The sequence below is a fragment of the Nyctibius grandis genome, chromosome 5 (genome assembly GCF_013368605.1).
Source record: "Nyctibius grandis isolate bNycGra1 chromosome 5, bNycGra1.pri, whole genome shotgun sequence".
Classification (NCBI taxonomy): Eukaryota; Metazoa; Chordata; class Aves; order Nyctibiiformes; family Nyctibiidae; genus Nyctibius; species Nyctibius grandis.
Genome location: NC_090662.1, coordinates 77,179,444 through 77,197,100, shown reverse-complemented (window position 1 = coordinate 77,197,100; position 17,657 = coordinate 77,179,444). Strand labels below are relative to the sequence as shown.

At 40.2% G+C, this 17,657-nt stretch overlaps 1 protein-coding gene across 2 annotated transcripts in view; it reads left to right on the top strand.

Moving 5' to 3' along the window:
• The window catches only part of ANO2 (anoctamin 2), a 190,218-nt gene that overhangs the window by 154,913 nt on the left and 17,648 nt on the right, over positions 1 to 17,657 (top strand). For both annotated transcript variants that reach the window (XM_068400623.1, XM_068400622.1), the window contains 3 exons: positions 631 to 688; positions 1,549 to 1,649; positions 9,212 to 9,360. In XM_068400623.1, the coding sequence (XP_068256724.1) occupies positions 631 to 688; positions 1,549 to 1,649; positions 9,212 to 9,360 (308 nt within the window). The remainder of the gene's footprint in view (positions 1 to 630; positions 689 to 1,548; positions 1,650 to 9,211; positions 9,361 to 17,657) is intronic.

The following is a 17,657-nucleotide window of genomic DNA, read 5'->3' as shown; positions in this document are numbered from 1 at the left end:
AATATCCTCTGGATTCTGTTTCATACCGTTTTTCTGTTCCTTTTGGGGGCTGTAAAGTTTGTTAATCTGTACTCTTCGCTAATCCTATTTAGCATCATTGATTTGACAATTAATGATACTTTTTACCAGCAGCTGTAAATATTGTAAGACATTAGTGAAAAATATCACTGATTTCTTTCTTTTTTAACCATTTTTTTTGTGTTGTTTGTTTATAATAAAGTCAATCTCACTGTTTCTCCCTGTATAGTCGAAAAGCCTTGACTGTATAGATGTGTAAATAACTCCATTCAGGCCATTACTCAGATGCAAGAGAATGTGAGTTAGGATATGTGTTCCCAGTTTTGTTTGTGATCTCTAATCAAGAGAGGGAGTTTATTATTATTTTTTAGCAGGGAAAAATACCTTATTAAAATTATTTCATCAAGATGTAGCAGAACAATGTTCATAAAGGCCTACTACTGTGAAATAATTTTAAATAATCAAAGTTGAATAGGTGTCAAGTCTTGTAAAATTCATGTTGCAGTAGCTAGTTCTGAAATACTTTAGCTAATATGAATGAACAGTTATGTTGTTAAAGTTAACTTTTCTTTCCTATTTTTGTATTATTTCATATATTATTACTGCTTTCAGGTTTGTTGGCCGTCCTGGTCATTATGTATATGTGTTTGATGGTTATCGAATGGAAGAGGTAAGTACATACGAAATTCAAATAAAAAAATCCTTAACAAAGAGAGATATGCATACAGTTTATTTCAGTGGAGTCTAGACAATAAAGGAAAAATAGAAAACATTAAAACAAGATGTTAAATCTTCAACACAAATAAGCAAAACCCAAATTTTCCCTCTGAGGCGCCTGTATGTTCTCTCTTTCTGCAATTCTGAGTACTTCACAGTCTTTCTTAGGTGAAGCTTCACCATTTCTGTGCTTCACAACCGGGCACTAAGGCACAAACAGATTAAATGATTTGACCGAGGCCCTTGGGCAACATATGGCAGAGCCAGAACTTGAATCTGGCTTCATATTCTGTAGCTCACTAGAAGCTTAGCAATTTTAATAGCCTAAAAAGCTATAGTCATTTTGTGCTAAACCTGTAAATATTTTTTTTCGAAATGCCTTTTAACTGCTGTGAGTATTCCCTTGAAGACTGATAAACGTACTCAAGGTTTTACAATAAAGTTTATGTGTAACTCTTTGCAAGATTGAAGACTTTGCCCCCCTTGGGAGACATCAAGTTGGAAGAGTATTGGTGATACTGCATTGTGTTTATCACATTGATTATATAGTAAATATTTTAAAAGGAAGTATAGTAGCCCCAGGGCACAGTAAGTTATTTCAGAGCTCTGCACATTTTCCATAATGTGGTTTTATGAGTGGAGATGAAATACCTTGTTAAGGATAGAATTACAATGATCAACGAGCTCCGTGCTCCTGCACAAATTTTTGGTGGGGGTGGTGGGCACATATAGACATTGGTAGATCTTCCAAGTGGGTACTTTTAAAATAATTCTCTTAATTCCTTCACACTCTATGGTTCTGTTTAATTACAGTGTGCTCCAGGAGGCTGTTTGATGGAACTCTGTATTCAGCTGAGCATCATTATGCTTGGAAAACAACTTATTCAAAACAATCTGTTTGAAATTGGAATCCCGTATGTATTCCAGCCTTCTCCATTAACATGCATTATTCCTATGACACTGTAAATTAAATCCTTGATCCTTATTCAACTGAATGGGACTTTTGCCACTGACTTCAGTGGGTTCTAATTGAATGTGATGATAAATCACATTTTTGATTGTGATGAAATGATCTGGCTGTATTTTATGTTGAATAATTCACTATATCTGCAGTAAATGGCCTAAAGAAAGTGATTGAATATATTAAATAATTGATCTAAATTAATTTTAGAAACCTGGGAAAACAGGCAAGGTATGATAGATCTCTTGGGTAGTTTTAGAGAAGCTTTCAGAGTTGCACATTGAATACAAATTAGTATAAAGTGGAAGAGAGATGGCATGGAGAAAAGCAATAGCCCATATAATACATGTTAAACGTATTACTTGATCTATGACTGTTTTATGGGTTTACAGATGAAATCCACACATTTCTAAGTTGCCAGTGTGTTAGTATGGCACTGTATGATGCAGGAGCTAGAGTATGGGAGAGATTCTGACATGCTGCTCAGTGGCTCTCTGACGCAGAAAGCTTAGTGCACAGTGTCCTCTGCTCCAAATACAGCAAGAAATCTCTCTTGGTCTGTCTCCAGTGTCAAGGGGATCTTCAGGCAAGAGAATCCACTGAGAACGTCCTGCTCGTGCCTCTTGGGAGGTTTGCTCTTGTTTCTGTTAACTGAATCATCCTAGTTGGTGGCAGTGGTCTGTGAAGTGTTGTATTAGATGAAGAGTCTGGCTTTGGTGCAAGCCTCAAATCCACTGAATTTAGTCAAATTCTTTCAACTGTGGTGTCTGTAGCTTTTAGATCACATCCCTGAGGAAGGTCTTGAAGATGCTAACTAGAAACCAAGATGAGTGATGCATAAAAGATTATTAAATATTTTTTAAATGAGCCCTTTTCTTCCCTTTTCCTAGCAAGAACTTTTTTTTCAGAAGTAATTTAAATAGAGAGGAAAAAAAAATTCCCAAACAAATCAAATATGGGTTACGGGTCATTTCATTATTCTTGTGTTGAAGTTGACTAGGGAGGCCAGTTTTCTGTCTACATCTCATTGAGTTTACCGTTTATTTTGAGAAAAGGGTGGTAAATCATTCCCAAAATATCTGACATGTTGAAGGCTTAAAGCTTTCTCAGTGTAAACCTGGTGTGATTTTTTTTGTGTCTTCCAAAAACTTACTGCTACTGGACTTTTTTAATGGGGATGTTATGATGTTAGAAACACTGTATTTATTATTTTTGATTCAAGAATGCAGAGGCTGATCCAGTCCAAACAGAACATTCCTGTCAAATTATTTCTCGATTCCCTTACTACAACTCTTGGTGCAAGAATGTGACAATTTCATCCCGTTTTTCTTCCTCATTTCTGCTCCCCCACCCTCTGCCAACAACCTATAGTGGCTTCAATTTTTAAAACCGAATAATTGTTTAAAAACAAACATACTTTCATCCTCTCCTTCCCAGAGAAATACTTCATTTCAGTCACAATGCTATCTTGTCATCCTGAAATTAGTACATCTGGTTTTCCTTTGCTTTTCTGCGTTCTCAAGAAAATCACATGTATACCTGTAGGGCTAGACCCTTGTCACTGGACCTGTTTGCACCAGGAGAAGCACAGTGCTTTACTGAACACTTAAGTTAATTAAATCAGAATTAGCCTTGTATTGCTGCGTGGACCACTCTACTGATTTGGACTAGATCCTTAATGGTACTCTGTTCTACCTCATCTGCCTCACATACACAGGCATGCAGACACACTATGAGTACTGATCAATCAGATTTTCAGAGGGCTGTCTGTAGGTCTGCTGGACACATATAAATCCAGACCAAAAGGGACTCCAAACATGCATGTGTTGCACAAGTAGTTCTGTCATGTCTATGTCTATATATGATGTTGTTAGCAGATGTAACAGATCTACAGATAAACATACCCTCAGTCTCTGCCCTCCAGCCTTCTCATCTGGCTTCCTACTGTATCCTATTCTCTCTGTTCTGCTACCTGTTTTCCATGGCAATGTCTTACAGTCAGCTTATCTCCTCTGTTAGATCATCCTTTTTCTACCAATAAGTTTTTTATTTTCCTTCCCAGATTATTTCTGTCTCCATAGGGCCCTTGTATTTTCCAGTGTCTACTTTTGCACAGGCTGCACACTGTGATGAACAGCCCTCCTGTGGCAGAAAGATAGATCAGTCTTTTCTATCTCCAGTTTCAGTAGCTGCATTTTTTTTCCCCTTGCCTTCTGCTTCTTCGGAGGAAATGAGAGTCAGCGTGAGTAACATAGATTATTCCATTGGCTCCCTGTATTTTAACTGAGGGCAGAGTACCAGTGCTGCAATCAACCTTACCCATATGGAGAGGCAGAAGGGACTATCATAAATGGTGATTTGTTCTTCAGAATCTGGAACTGTCCTCTATATTTGTGTAATATGGAAGTATCTCTCTGCGAAGTTATATGATGACCCAGATCAAGAGTTTTCTTCCTATTGAAATATCAGGATTTCAGGATTATTTTCAGAAAACATCCTGATTTCATTCACCATAAAACCCAAGGAATTTTAACTGCTTTGCAGAAGATCACAAAACCTTACTCCCTTTTGCTGTCTCTTCCCCCCCAAAAAATGCTACTATGTAGATAATATACTCAGTTTATAAGCAACAGCCATCCATTATGTCTCTAGAACCCAAAATGTTGCCGTAATTTGGAACCATCATTCAATGTCTTCCTTCTGGCTTATCCACAGTCAGTGCTGGCTGAAGAGTTATGGAGTTAAACTTCAAATGGCAGTCCTGCGTTGTCTGGGGTCATTGGGACACAGCCTTGCTTTTTCTTTCATTGTTTCATGAGAAACTGCTGCACAGCTATGACGGATGTGACTTGCTGGTCTTCTAAACCTTTCTGTGATTTCTTTTTCGATTTCTGCACCCAAGTACAGCAAAACAGCTAGGTAAATGCAGTAACATTTGAATTATGGAAAACAAAGCCTTCTTTAATTGTGTGTTCTGTGGGGCTGGAATTCACAAGTTTACCAGATGTAAATATGCCACAGTTCACTCAGACATGTCACATACCATAATTCTTTTACTGTTGCCACAGGAATTGACCCTAAAAGGCTGCAGGGCTTTAGAGCCTTAACCTAGAGTTCCGTTAAGACTCCTTTTCTTCAGTTCTGTTTTTCTGAACTTATTGAAAAAAATCTGTGTGGTTATTTTATTACTCTCTGTCTTTAAACTTGGTTATAAACCCTTAGGGTGAAATCCTGGCCCTATTGAAGTCAGTGGCAAAACTACCATTGACTTTAGTGGGGCCATGATTTTGGCCTTTTTATTCAACATCGGTTTCCATCACTTACTGCAAAATGCACTTAACTATGCTGGATGAGAATACAAAGAGTTAATAAAATCAATTTAAAAACACCCTTTCATAATTATTATCTTTTATGTTGCTTTTCACCTTTAATAAAGCATTCTTAATTAACAGGGTTTTTTTTATTTTTTTTTTATTTCCTGTTTTTCATTGTTGAAACTCCTGCAGAATCCAGGAGGCCTGAGTGCGCTATGGAAGCATGACTATACCATAAATTTGTGGAACAGGATGAGAGATTAATTCCTTTCGTTTTCTGTCTGCCTCCTGCTTGTATCCCCTACCTGTGAATATGAGAAGGTCTCTCCTTATGTGGACAGATTGTAGGAATATGACTGAAGAAAAGCCTGGACCTTCAGTTGTCCTTCCCCAAAGTAGCAAACAAAATTACAGGCAAGGACACAAGAGTGCAAGTCACTGCACTTCCTTTTCTCTAGGCACAAGTGCTCCAGATACTCCACCTAATAGTCTTTTCTGTCTGGCTTTCTCCCTAATAGTCTTTTCTGTCTGGCTTTTTCCATGTACCCTTTTCTATCATGCTACAAAGGAAAAAACATCAACTGGAAGGACAGCCTTAAAAAAACACCTGATATAAATAATCATTCATCCCTGGCAATTGGATTCTAGGGGTTTTCTGTCTTTTCATGTAGTCTCTCTGTTTGCATCTCTGTTCTAGCAAGTATTGCCTTGCAATACTTCAAATCCCGTTCTTGGTGACCGTCACAGATGATCTGCCTTTGCAGTACTCAAGGGCATGTTAACTGAGACTCCTGAGAAACTGCTAAACTGATCCTGAGTTCCAATCTTTCTGGCAAGCTCTGATGGAGATGCATTGTGAGGACTGCACAACCACTGAAGACACAAAGACTCGCAACAACAAAGTAATTTTCCTGCATCTGTCCTATTTCAACCTGCCCTCCGCAGCTGCCCTGCCTCTCCAGCCTCTATACGTTTTACTCTGCCTCACTCCACTACTTTCTCATTTTCCCAAGTCATCTTCATGTCTTCCCTTAGATACCCCAAATCCTGCTACTCTTTTTACCACATAAATAGAGCAACCGTTGAATCATCTGTCTGTTTTTTAAGAGGAGGCTTCATGTAAGTGCACCATGTGCTTGCAACGCAGCCAGGATCACTTTGGTTTGGGTTTATCTCTTTCTACTATTTTTTCTCAAAAGCTTGTGAGTTCTTCAGGGGTGCGGCATTTCCTGTGGTGATTTTATGCTCTCTTCAGATGATGATTACCTTGTATAATGGGTTGCTTATTGGTTATGTTAGGAATTACGAGCAGCATAATTAAAGCATGTTCCTACCTCTTATCTAACACACCAGGTTGGTGCCAATCCCTTGTGAGAAACTGCAGCATCATTTTTAACTGCTCTAGACATAGCCTTCTGACAAAAACCTGTTCTGCATTTTCTTTATCCCTGATCATACATTCATTCTTCTTTCATGCTATTCAGTCTTCTCAAGAATTTATCTTGCGTTTTGATATTCACTGGCAAAAGGACCAGAAATAATGGCTATTATGCAGTTCTACAGTTTTCTCTGTTTGTCCAGATTCATATGGCTGCAGTGGGGTAATGAAACTTTGCTGCTTGTGCCTCTTCAGCACAAAGCTTCTCATCCTGAATGGGCAAATCTACGTCTTTCTCATTGGTGGGGCTGCCTGGAATGCAGAAATCAGAAGCTGAAGTAGCTCTGATTATCATTCTCTGTCAACTTTGTTTAAAAATGTTGATCTGAGTAATTACCAAACAGATTTCATGCAAGTGTGTTTAAAGATCTTACTCAGTTTTAATAACACAATCATATGTATGGCTATAGAGATCTGCAAGACTCATTTTAAATGCCCTACTGCTGTAGAATAACACTGTGCAAATCCCTGTTCTCTGTTCCTTTAACTTTCTGACACATTTCTGTTTGGCCTGAAACTTCACATGTTTGAACATGACACAAAGGTACATTTTTTGTGGAAAGTTTGAAAATAATTAGTTTGGCTTTCTTTCAGTTAGTTGATCCTTTAAAAAATTTCATAAAAATAAAAATAAGTACACCCTTCAAATTTTAACTCAATATGGTTAAAGGTGCCAGTCCTCATGCCTGGCTTATAAATAGCAAGATGAAAAATTAAATTTTTTTCTGAGTAACTGAGACTTGGATTTAGTGTATTCCCAAATAAACATTAAAAACAACAGCTATTGTTTTAGTTACTGGGTTCTCAGGGGAGTTATGTGTGTGCATCAAACTCCATAACTCGACTCTGCGGTGCTATAACTAGAGGGTTAGATCACACATGTACAGACTTCACATCTAAACACACCCAAATTTTATCTCTTCGATCTCATCTGCCCACAGAAATGTGAGGGACATTTATAGCTCATATCATTTTATTGGAATAGAAATCAACACTGTCTTGAACTTAGTGTTCACTGTCCTCTGAGAGTCCCTCACATTAGGAAATTAATTGGGATATGCTCTAAGAGCATCCTGGGAATTCTTTGATTGTTTTAACTCCTGCCCCCAGTCTCCTACCCTCTGAATACTACATCACCTCTGTCACAGACAAGTTCCCTTGATTGCAATAAAAGCGGGGGGGAGGAGGGCAAGAAATTTTAGCGTCTTGAAACAGCTGAGTTTGCATGATATAGGAGGTAAATGTCTTTGTAAGGATCCATCTAATTCTTTCTTGTGAAGCATTTTAAATCTCCCCACCCTTTTCTTAAAACTGTGTAAACTGAATGTTCTGGGTACCAAAAGTATTTGATTAGCCCCAATATATCTGGGTATTGCCAAAGTAGCAAGGATGTTAACATCAGACTGCTGAGCTATGTCTTAGCTGCACCTGGAACAAAAGCTGGAGTTGTTCTGTTGGTTTTTGCAGCTTTGTGATCCTGGGCCTGACAGGGCCTGATGCAATCTAGATCTGGTTTAAGAGTGTCTGCCAATCCCCATTTCCTCTGTACTGGTGATGAAATTGAATGGGTCCTGTAAACACTGGTCGATGTAGAAATTCTGCAGCCACTGTGATCATTTCCAGGCTGCTATAGAGCCTTGTGCTACGCAGTGATACAATGTTCCTGTGTGGCTCAGCGTATATTCAGGAAAAAAAGCAAAAAAACTATGCAGCAAAGTCTTTAGTGTGTTCGCCAGCTAGTCTTGTCCAGCTACTTAAGTTAGAGTCTGAGAAAGTGGTTCTGTTTAAGTGGAGGTACAAATGAAAACCCCTACCATTTCCCCATACACTCCTGTCTCCAGGCCACACACCTCCAGTTCAAAGGATTTATTGCAAGCTGTGGGGGAAAAGTTTGTGGGAGAGTCCTGCTTACACTACTGGCAAAACATCAATGGAATTGGTCTGGATTTTCACTCATATGGCACATATGTGAAGAACTATAGAATAATGTCATGCACATTCGTGAAAGATAAATTTCATCTGCAAAATGAAGACATACAATAAGTATAAATCTTGATGTTTCATGCTAATTCAACTGTATTTCACTTCCTTGATTTTGAAGAAATATCTCATTATGTTACATTTTTCCATGGGAATTTCTCAAGGTATAAAATAGCATGATGTTATCGATGCATATGCATTTAAATTGTCATCTGTGGGGGGCATTGGGAATACTTTACTCTTTTAGAGATGGATTCATTTTACACTGGGATTATACTACTGATGAAATTCATGTATTTGTCAGTGTCGTGAAATCTGGATCCCCATCTCAGTGCGACAGTGGTTGATACTACTATTCCTACTAATGTCCAAAGAAATGCTTACACAAATAATTGCTCAACTATGTGAGTAATTTATAGTCGGGCCAAAATTGTACATATTATTGTAAAATATGTTCAAAATGAGAACCTCTGACACAACATCTTCTGATCCCTGGGAGCTAGGAAACATAACTGATTATTTACTTAAGTAAACAAACTGTGTTTATTTAAGAAATGGTAGGAAACCATTTTGCTTTTCTGCTTCAGGAGCAGTGAAAACTCACCAGCATAGTTAGTCTTGCAACAGGTATACTTTTCAGAACTTCTGAGGATGGTGTAAACTAAGCCTGTGGGGCACTGAAGTAACATGGTATATATTTTGTGTTGCCATGCAACGTCTTGGGCCAGATCTTGTATGGAAAAAAAAAAAAGAGTTGGTTCAATCTGAACTTCTGTTCCACAGGAAGTTAAAGAAGCTCTTCAGGAAACTGAAGGATGAAAGAGCTGAGCCAAAGGAAATGGACACCAACCAATCAAAGGTTCCTCAGCAATGGGATCTTGACTACAGCTTGGAACCTTTCACTGGGCTGACTCCAGAATACATGGAAATGAGTAAGTTTTCTGATTCCCTTCCCTTTCTACAACCACCATAGTTTTCCATAGGACCAATCACCATACATCATATGACTGTATGTCATAACTTGGCATCATAAAAGGAAAAAGACCCAAAACACTTGTAGATTTGCAAAAATTACATGCAAGGCAGCAGGGCTATACGACTACCACATTACCAGCATAGCAACAATGATGAGTCCTAGTATCTGTTAATACTTATACTGTGAGAGTCCAGTGTTCCCAGCTGAGAACAGTGCATAGAAGCCATGCAGCCATACAGTTGCAGAATAGCTAAGGTTGGAAGGGGCCTCCGGAGATCATCTAGTCCAACCCCCTGCTCAAAGCAGTGTCAGCTAGAGCAGGTTGCTCAGGGAATTGTCCAGTTGCCCAGTTTGGTTTTGAGTGTTTCCAGACATAAAGACGCTACAACCTCTCTGTGGAACTCATACCGGTATTTGATCACCCTTACAGTAAAAAAGTTTTTTCTTAAGTTTAAGTTGCTTTTCCTGTATTTCAATATGTGCCCATTGCCTCTTGTCCTTTCACTGGGCATCCCTGAGAAGAGTCTGGCTCTGTCTTCTTTAATCCATCCAAGAGGTATTTGAACACATTGATAAGATCCCCCTGAGCTTTCTTGTGGCGCAACAACCCCAGCTGTCTCAGCTTCTCCTTGTGCGTCAGATCCTCCAATCCCTTAACTATCTTAGCGGCTCTTCACTGGATTCACTGCAGTATTTCCATGTCTTTCTTGTACTGGGGAGCATAGAACTGGAAGCAGCACTCCAGGTGTGGTCACAGTAGTGCTGAGTAGAGAGGAAGGATCCCCTCTCTTGACCTGCTGACCTTCTTTGTACCTATGGCACATTGCTGGTACATGTTCAACTTGTTGTCCACCAGGACCCCTAGGCCCCTTTTTTTTAACGCTCCTTTCCAGCCAGTCAGTTCCCAGCATGTCCTGGTGCTTGGGGTTATTCCTCCCCAGGTGCAAGACTTTGATGAACTTTGCGAGATTCCTCTTGGACCGTTTCTCCAGTCTGTTGAGGTCCTTCTCAATGACAGCACAACCATCTGGTCTAACTCCTCCCAAAATTAAAACTAATGTTTCAATGTAGTAAAAATATGTAGATTCCAAAATATAAATGTGTATTGTCTCATATAAGTAAATTAGCCTTTACAACAGAAAACTGTAGGAACATCTTTTTAGATTACTTAGTTCATGACTGACAGTTACATGAGGTTGAATCAAATACACGGCATTCCCAGCTATGCTTAAATTAAAATCCACACTCATATACAACAGGAGAGAACCTTCAGCCTATGAGTTTCTTGAAGAATAGAATAGAATAGAATAGAATAGAATAGAATAGAATAGAATAGAATAGAATAGAATATTTCAGTTGGAAGGGACCTACGATGATCATCTAGTCCAACTGCCTGACCACTTCAGGGCTGACCAAAAGTTAAAGCATATTATCAAGGGCATTGTCCAAATGTCTCTTAAACCCTGACAGGCATGGGGCATTGACCACCTCTCTAGGAAGCCTGTTCCAGTGTTTGACCACCCTCTCTGTAATGAAATACTCCCTAATGACAAGTCTAAACCTCCCCTGGCACAGCTTTGAACCATTCCCACGCGTCCTATCACTGCACAGCAGGGAGAAGAGATCAGTACCTCCCTCTCCACTTCCCTCCTCAGGAAGCTGTAGAGAGCAATGAGGTCACCGCTCAGCCTCCTTTTCTCCAAATTAGACAAGCCTAGAGTCCTTGGCCTCTCCTCACAGGACATGCCTTCCAGCCCTTTCACCAGCTTTGTTGCCCTCCTCTGGGCGTTCAAGTACCTTAACATCCTTCTTAAATTGTGGGGCTCAGAACTGCACACAGTACTCAAGGTGATGTCACACCAAAGCTGAATACAGCGGGATTATCACCTCTTTGACCAGCTGGTTATGCTGCGTTCGATGCACCCCAGGATGTGGTTTGCCCTCTTGGCTGCCAGGGCACATTGCTGACTCGTATTGATCCTGCTGTCAACCAACACCCCCAGATCCCTTTCCACAGGGCTGGCCTCCAGCAACTCCTCTCCCAATTTATGCATGTGCCTGGTGTTACTCCATCCCAGGTGCAGGATCTGGCATTTGGGCTTGTTAAATTTCATCCCATGAACCATAGCCCAATGCTCCAATCTATCCAGATCCCTCTGCAAGGCCTTTTGTTCCTCAAGAGAGTCAACAGCACCTCCTCGTTTGGTATCGTCAGCAAACTTGTTAATGGTACATTCAACTCCTGCATCCAGATCATTGATAAATATATTGAACAGAACTGGCCATAGAATTGAGCCCTGAGGAATACCACTGGTGACCGGTTGCTAGCCAGATGCAGCCCCATTCACTACAACCCTTTGAGCTCTGCCATTCAGCCAGTTCTTCACCCAGCACATCGTGTACCTGCTTATCTCATAGTTGGACAACATGTCTGGAAAGATGCTGTGATGGACAGTATCAAAAGCCTTACTAAAATCCAGAAAAAAACACATCCACTGCCTTCCCTTCATCCACTAGGCAGGTGACCTTATCGTAGAAGGATATAAAACTAGTTAGACAGGGCTTTCCCTTTGTGAACACGTTGGCTGTGCCTGATGATTACATTGTTCCTTAAATGCCTTTCAATAGTACCCAGTATAATCTTCTTCATAATTTTTCCAGGAACTGAAGTTAGACTAACAGGTCTGTAGTTTCCTGGGTCTTCCCTCATGCTTTTCTTGTAAATTGAAATAACGCTGGCTATCAAGACCTTTGATAGATGATCAAGAAGGGTCCTGCCGTAACATCCGCTAGCTCCTTCAGTACTCTGGGATGGATCCCATAAGGCTCCATGGACTAGTGAACGTTCAGCTGATACAGCTGGTCCCTTACAATTTTCAGTATCCACAAATGGAAACTCACAGTTCCCACAGTTGTGGTCCTCCGACTCAGGGGACAGGGCAGCCCAAATCAGATGAAAGAGACAGTGAAATGGAGAATTGTTATTTATTTTACTCACGTTTTTAATTTTACCCATGGAGAGCTGCAGCATGCAGATAGTGAGTTGGCCACACTTTCCAAGGAAATCTAGGGCACACTAGGGAATTATTTCTCAGCTTCCCACCTTTCATACCAGATCTTTAACCAGCACATTCTCTAGTTTTTTAAATAGCATGTGCATATTTCATCTACATGCATCACCCTGCTGGAGTGACAGACATGTGATATGCACTGCTAGACATTTAGTCATCTTTCAAACCTGCATAAAGTAGGAGAAACTCCATTATAGGCAATAGTATTCTAATTTTGTAAAGCTGGTGCCCTCCATGTATATATCATCTATGTGTACATAATGTGCTTGCTGTTTTTCACAATTACTTAAATTGCTGCTAAACTATGGCAGAGATCAGTACTTTTTCAAGGTTGCTTCACAGATTGCTTTTTCACATTAGAGGAGGTAAGTATGTTGGTGGAAACCCAGATGGAACTGGGAGAAATTCTTTCTTCAAGTGTCAAGACGCCACCAGTTATATATTTGATAACCACACCGTCACATCAGGGAGACAGCAGTTCCTGATTTCCACTAGGTGGGATCCGGGAGCTGGATCTGCTCCTTCACAGAAATGCCTCTCTCCAGAGGCAATATCTATCAGAGAGGGACTGCATGCACTTTTTATTATCCGCAAGTATGGATTGCTGACATCTTAGTGACTTGATCCATCATTTGCATATCATTAAAAGACTCTCTGATTTAGGATTTGAGGTCAGTGTGGCCACTGTAAGTCATTTGAGATGTAACATGAGAGTGTTTTCTGCTATATGGAAGTCAAGAGTCAAGAAAGAAACTTTAAAGCACTGAGTTTGTTCAAATAAAATATCATTAATAGTTTATTTTCATTTTTAACATGTTTGGCACTGTGCTGTTGTCCTCAGTAGTTATAATTTGGAAGTCTGGTCCCGTTGGCATCTTGATTGCACTTTCCTCAGGAGAAAATATAACTCTGTTGTCCAAAGTTGCGCTGATACTTATGAAATAATGTTTGAAATTCTGAGTACAGTATCTGGCCTGGATAAATGGATACAGAAAGCAAACCCAACAGCTAGGCATTTTTGGTATAATTCTGCCTTGTAAAGAGTCCTCTGTTGCCTCCTCTCAGTTTTCACTGAGATCATTTGATCCTGTTTATCTCCATTCATCCACCTCTATTCATCCACTGCTCCTGTAGGAGTACACCACAGATGAATTAACTGAGGACAAATATCAATCATCTGATAGAGAATTCCACAGTGAAATATATACATGCCGCCTTTCTTATTCTAAAGTGTGTTTGTTATAAACTCCAAGGAGTATCTCTATGACTCAACAGAACCCAGGAGGACAGAGGTGCAAATAATTGCCATATAACTCAGTCTTGCAGCCCTGGAACACAATCCAACTTCTTCAGCTGTCCTCAGGGAAACAAACCTGAGAGGAAGCAGCACACAGGGATGCTAGGGAGTAAGTAAGAGGCCAAGCTCTTCACACCAGATGCAAACCAAATTTGCAGTGTACCCTTCAGCCCTGTAGCTGCCTTATGAGTAGACCCTGGAGAGGCAGGGGAGGAGAAAGGGGGAATGGTATGGGTGGGAGAGGAGGAACAAGAGAAATAATCTAGGCAAACCCAAGCTTTAGGGCATAAAAGTATTCAGGAAATAGCCACAGCTTGTCAATGAGCACGCTACCTAAAACCAGACATCTGTTAAATATTTTATGTGACAACTCCTGTTTTAACAAGCTACTATTCTCAAAACATCTGAAAGAGAATACATTTTATGACAAAAAAGTGAAAACTCTGTATGGTTTATCTATATATAAAAAGCTCTATTGATATATAGAAATATTATATATTGATAAATGCATATATGGTATTTTATATAATGGTAGATTTATGTAGATATATAAATATGTAAGTATATATATGTATATGAAGTATATATATGTATACGAGGTATTTTATATACTGGCAGATTTGGGGATCTCTTTTATGGATCTGAACCTTGCCCTCTGTAGTGCCATTAAGTTTACATAAAGAAGCCCTCACCTGCCATCATCTTTCTCTCAATTGCTTCCACTCACTTTAGGATATAGCTGTGTGTAGCAGCCTCTACTACCTTATCCTCTTCTGCACATTATGACACCTTGTTGAAAAAATCTCCTTTAGGATTGATTTTTTCCATGCATTACTTCAGCCCGAGATGATTTTTCCTCCTGCAAACTTTAAGCAAACTCCTTTGCAATTTTTGAGTTAAACAATGGTGAAAAAATATAGACATTTCCCCTTGTAAATATTTTCATATGTTTTTATGCTCAGGCATAACTCAGAAATGTCTGCACTTTAACATCCAAAATTTCCTGGTTAGACAGTTCTCTCTAAGGACAAGGACCTTTAATTATTGGCAATAAACAAACAGAATAAATACAACTGTTTATAAATATTTAATTTATTGTCCTTGCATGTCTGTGGTAGTTGATCTTGTTCATTCTGTGAGCTAGACCACATGATCAGTTGCAGCATGAATAGCTAATTACAGCGAAAGCCACTGGCAGGGTAAGGAGGAGCCAGACTTCTTCCCAGATATGATGGGCCAGAGACTGTTGAGTACAGTCTGTGATAACCAAGTGTGGCTGACTGATGCAGAAGCAGGATGAAGCCTTGAGTGTGTTATGAACTAGAATCTACCACTTTCCAAAGCCATTGTGGTGCTTTCTCCTAATGGTAATTGGACCTAATGCAAAGCGTCCAGGTGTGGGAGAAAGCTCTTTTCACCCTCTGTTACCTGTGCCAAACTCCCATAGCATATGTGGTGATGCCATCACCCTGGTTTGAGATGTCTGTGTAGGAGATCACCCTTGATTCATTGATGAGGACACCACTTAGATGCAAAGATCTGCCTTAGAATAACTTATACTATCGGGTCTAAGCTCCTTGTACTATAAATCACTGGACACTAAGCCTCTATTTTAGATTAGTTCCTTGTGCCTAGATGATAAACAAGGTTGAGTGCCTCATCCTGCAGTCATTCAGGGATAATTAGATAGATGCCCTGCAAATGAACGGATGAATTACCAATCTAAACATTTGTTTACAACAGGAGAATTAGCTTCTCAAGTGAAGAGAAAAGCTCACTGAGCCTTGTAGTATGCAACAGCGAGCTATGCCCTGCCCGTGGGATTCAAGACAAATGTGCAGCAAATGAAACCCAAGCTGCACCTCCCCAGCCCGCTTGTTGCCCCGGGTCCATATTGCTGCACTCAGCTGTCAGATTCACTGCAGAGTGACTCAGACCACCCATGCCGACAGGAACCACTTTGTGCAGTTCAGCACTGAACCTGTCAGCTGGAATTGTTGTGAAGGGCATCAAGCTGGAATGGCAAGGCAAGAGGCAGTTACACAGCTTATTTACCTGTTTTTTCTAAATTTGATTTGAGAGAGGGAGGGAAGGGAAACAATGCAGCAAGTGCAGAGGAAGTTGGTTTTTTTTTCCTGAATTGCTTAAAAAGGCAGAATGGCTGGGATGTAAGAGGTATAGTCTTAAGGAAAAGAGAGAAATCTGACTGCTGTTTCATAACTTAGCTCTTCATTTTCACACTTATTTACTCAGGCAAGGTCTCAGTGGTATCAGTGGCTATCTGCTCAACCAGGAATGAAGCAGCTGAAAAAGAAACTGTAGACTGGGCTTACTGTAGCCTTTGGGTTTCCCTATTCATACGATGATGTGGTTTCATGCAGAAACAGGCATGGACAGATTATGTATCTGCATGTGAACATTCACTACATTAAGGTTTGTCCTGCCAGGATGCTCCTACTTTTAAGGGTGGGTGAAGTCTTTAAGACTACACAGAAAGCTTCTGACTAAGCTGAGACTCAACTCCAGGTCTGCCATTTGCTAGGCTGTACCCTAATCACAGGCAGTCCTTGCCATTTGTACCCATGTAGAGTTTCTTCTACTAATTTCTACCAAAAGGGTTGACATGTGCCCTTTCTGAAGGAAAGCTGGAGTCTGGCCCACTCCCCATGCAGCAAATCATTTATTCTCTTTGCATTCTCTTATGAAGCAGATTAGCGTTGGTAAGGCACCACTTGTCTGAGTGATAGTGTTCGGAGCGATCTCAGGATGTGTTTTGCACCATGATATGCCACAGGTAAAGGAGTTTTTGGTCATAACCATCCCACTTCCATTTTGGAATGGCCATTTCAAAGCTGCTGGGATTTCCTTTAGTTCTGATTTCTTATGCTAGGAAGCCTTGAAGAAGCTTCCCCCCTGCCCCCTCCCCTTGTTTAAATCTAAGTAAATTAGTAGAAATAGTGAGACTTACTGTTTTTTTTAAATCTCTTTTTAATCTCTTTTTCATGTTGGGAAATGTGGTTCTGCCTTTGTTCACTGGAGTTTGATTCTGCAAAATAGCAGTCACTCTAGTCCATGTCAGCAAAGCCACTAGCACCTTTAATATAAGAGGCAGTGTGATGGCTAATGGGAACACTGAGCTGGTGCCTCTAATCATGATTATGTATTAACAGTAAGCACAAAGAACCACAAACACGAAAGAGGGAAAAGCTGGCAAGAAAAGAACAATCCAAGTTTCTCTCACTCACTCAGGCTACAGCCATCGCTGTCTTAGAGCTAGCCTGTGCTCGAGTGTCCCAGGACTGTTGCCTTTTAGTCCATGCGTTTTATAAGACCACCTGAAGTTGTTCAGCTCTTTAAATGTAAACATAGGTTCTGTCAGACTAGGATGTTTAACATCACCCTAAATTGAATCAGTTCCTTGGTGATCCTGTTCCTCAGGATTCCCACCTCCATCTGTCCCTGAGCCAGTGCCTACACCACCATGCCTTTCCCACCACCTGAGGAGTGATCTACAACTCAAAGCAAATGTTTCTGTCTGTAGGAAGCTTTCTCATCATTTCCACTAGATGTCATGGGAAGGGGAAATGAGACTTTCTACTTACCTGTTGGCTTCACATCCCTCCTCTCCATTCACAAATCTGTGGGTGTGTTGAGAGCTCTCTCTGCCCCAGGAAGATATACGCAGAGAAGAATGGCTACTTATAATTTTGCCTTTATTAGAGAGGACAGGTGACATATTGAGGCTTTGTCCTGACAACCTGTGACACTAGGATGTTTCCTGGCCCTAAAGAAGGACTCAAGGATTTTCTCAAACCAAGACTTTAAAAAGATAATGAAATAGGTAGCTAGGCCAGAGCTGAGAAATATGAGGCAAAAATTTATTTA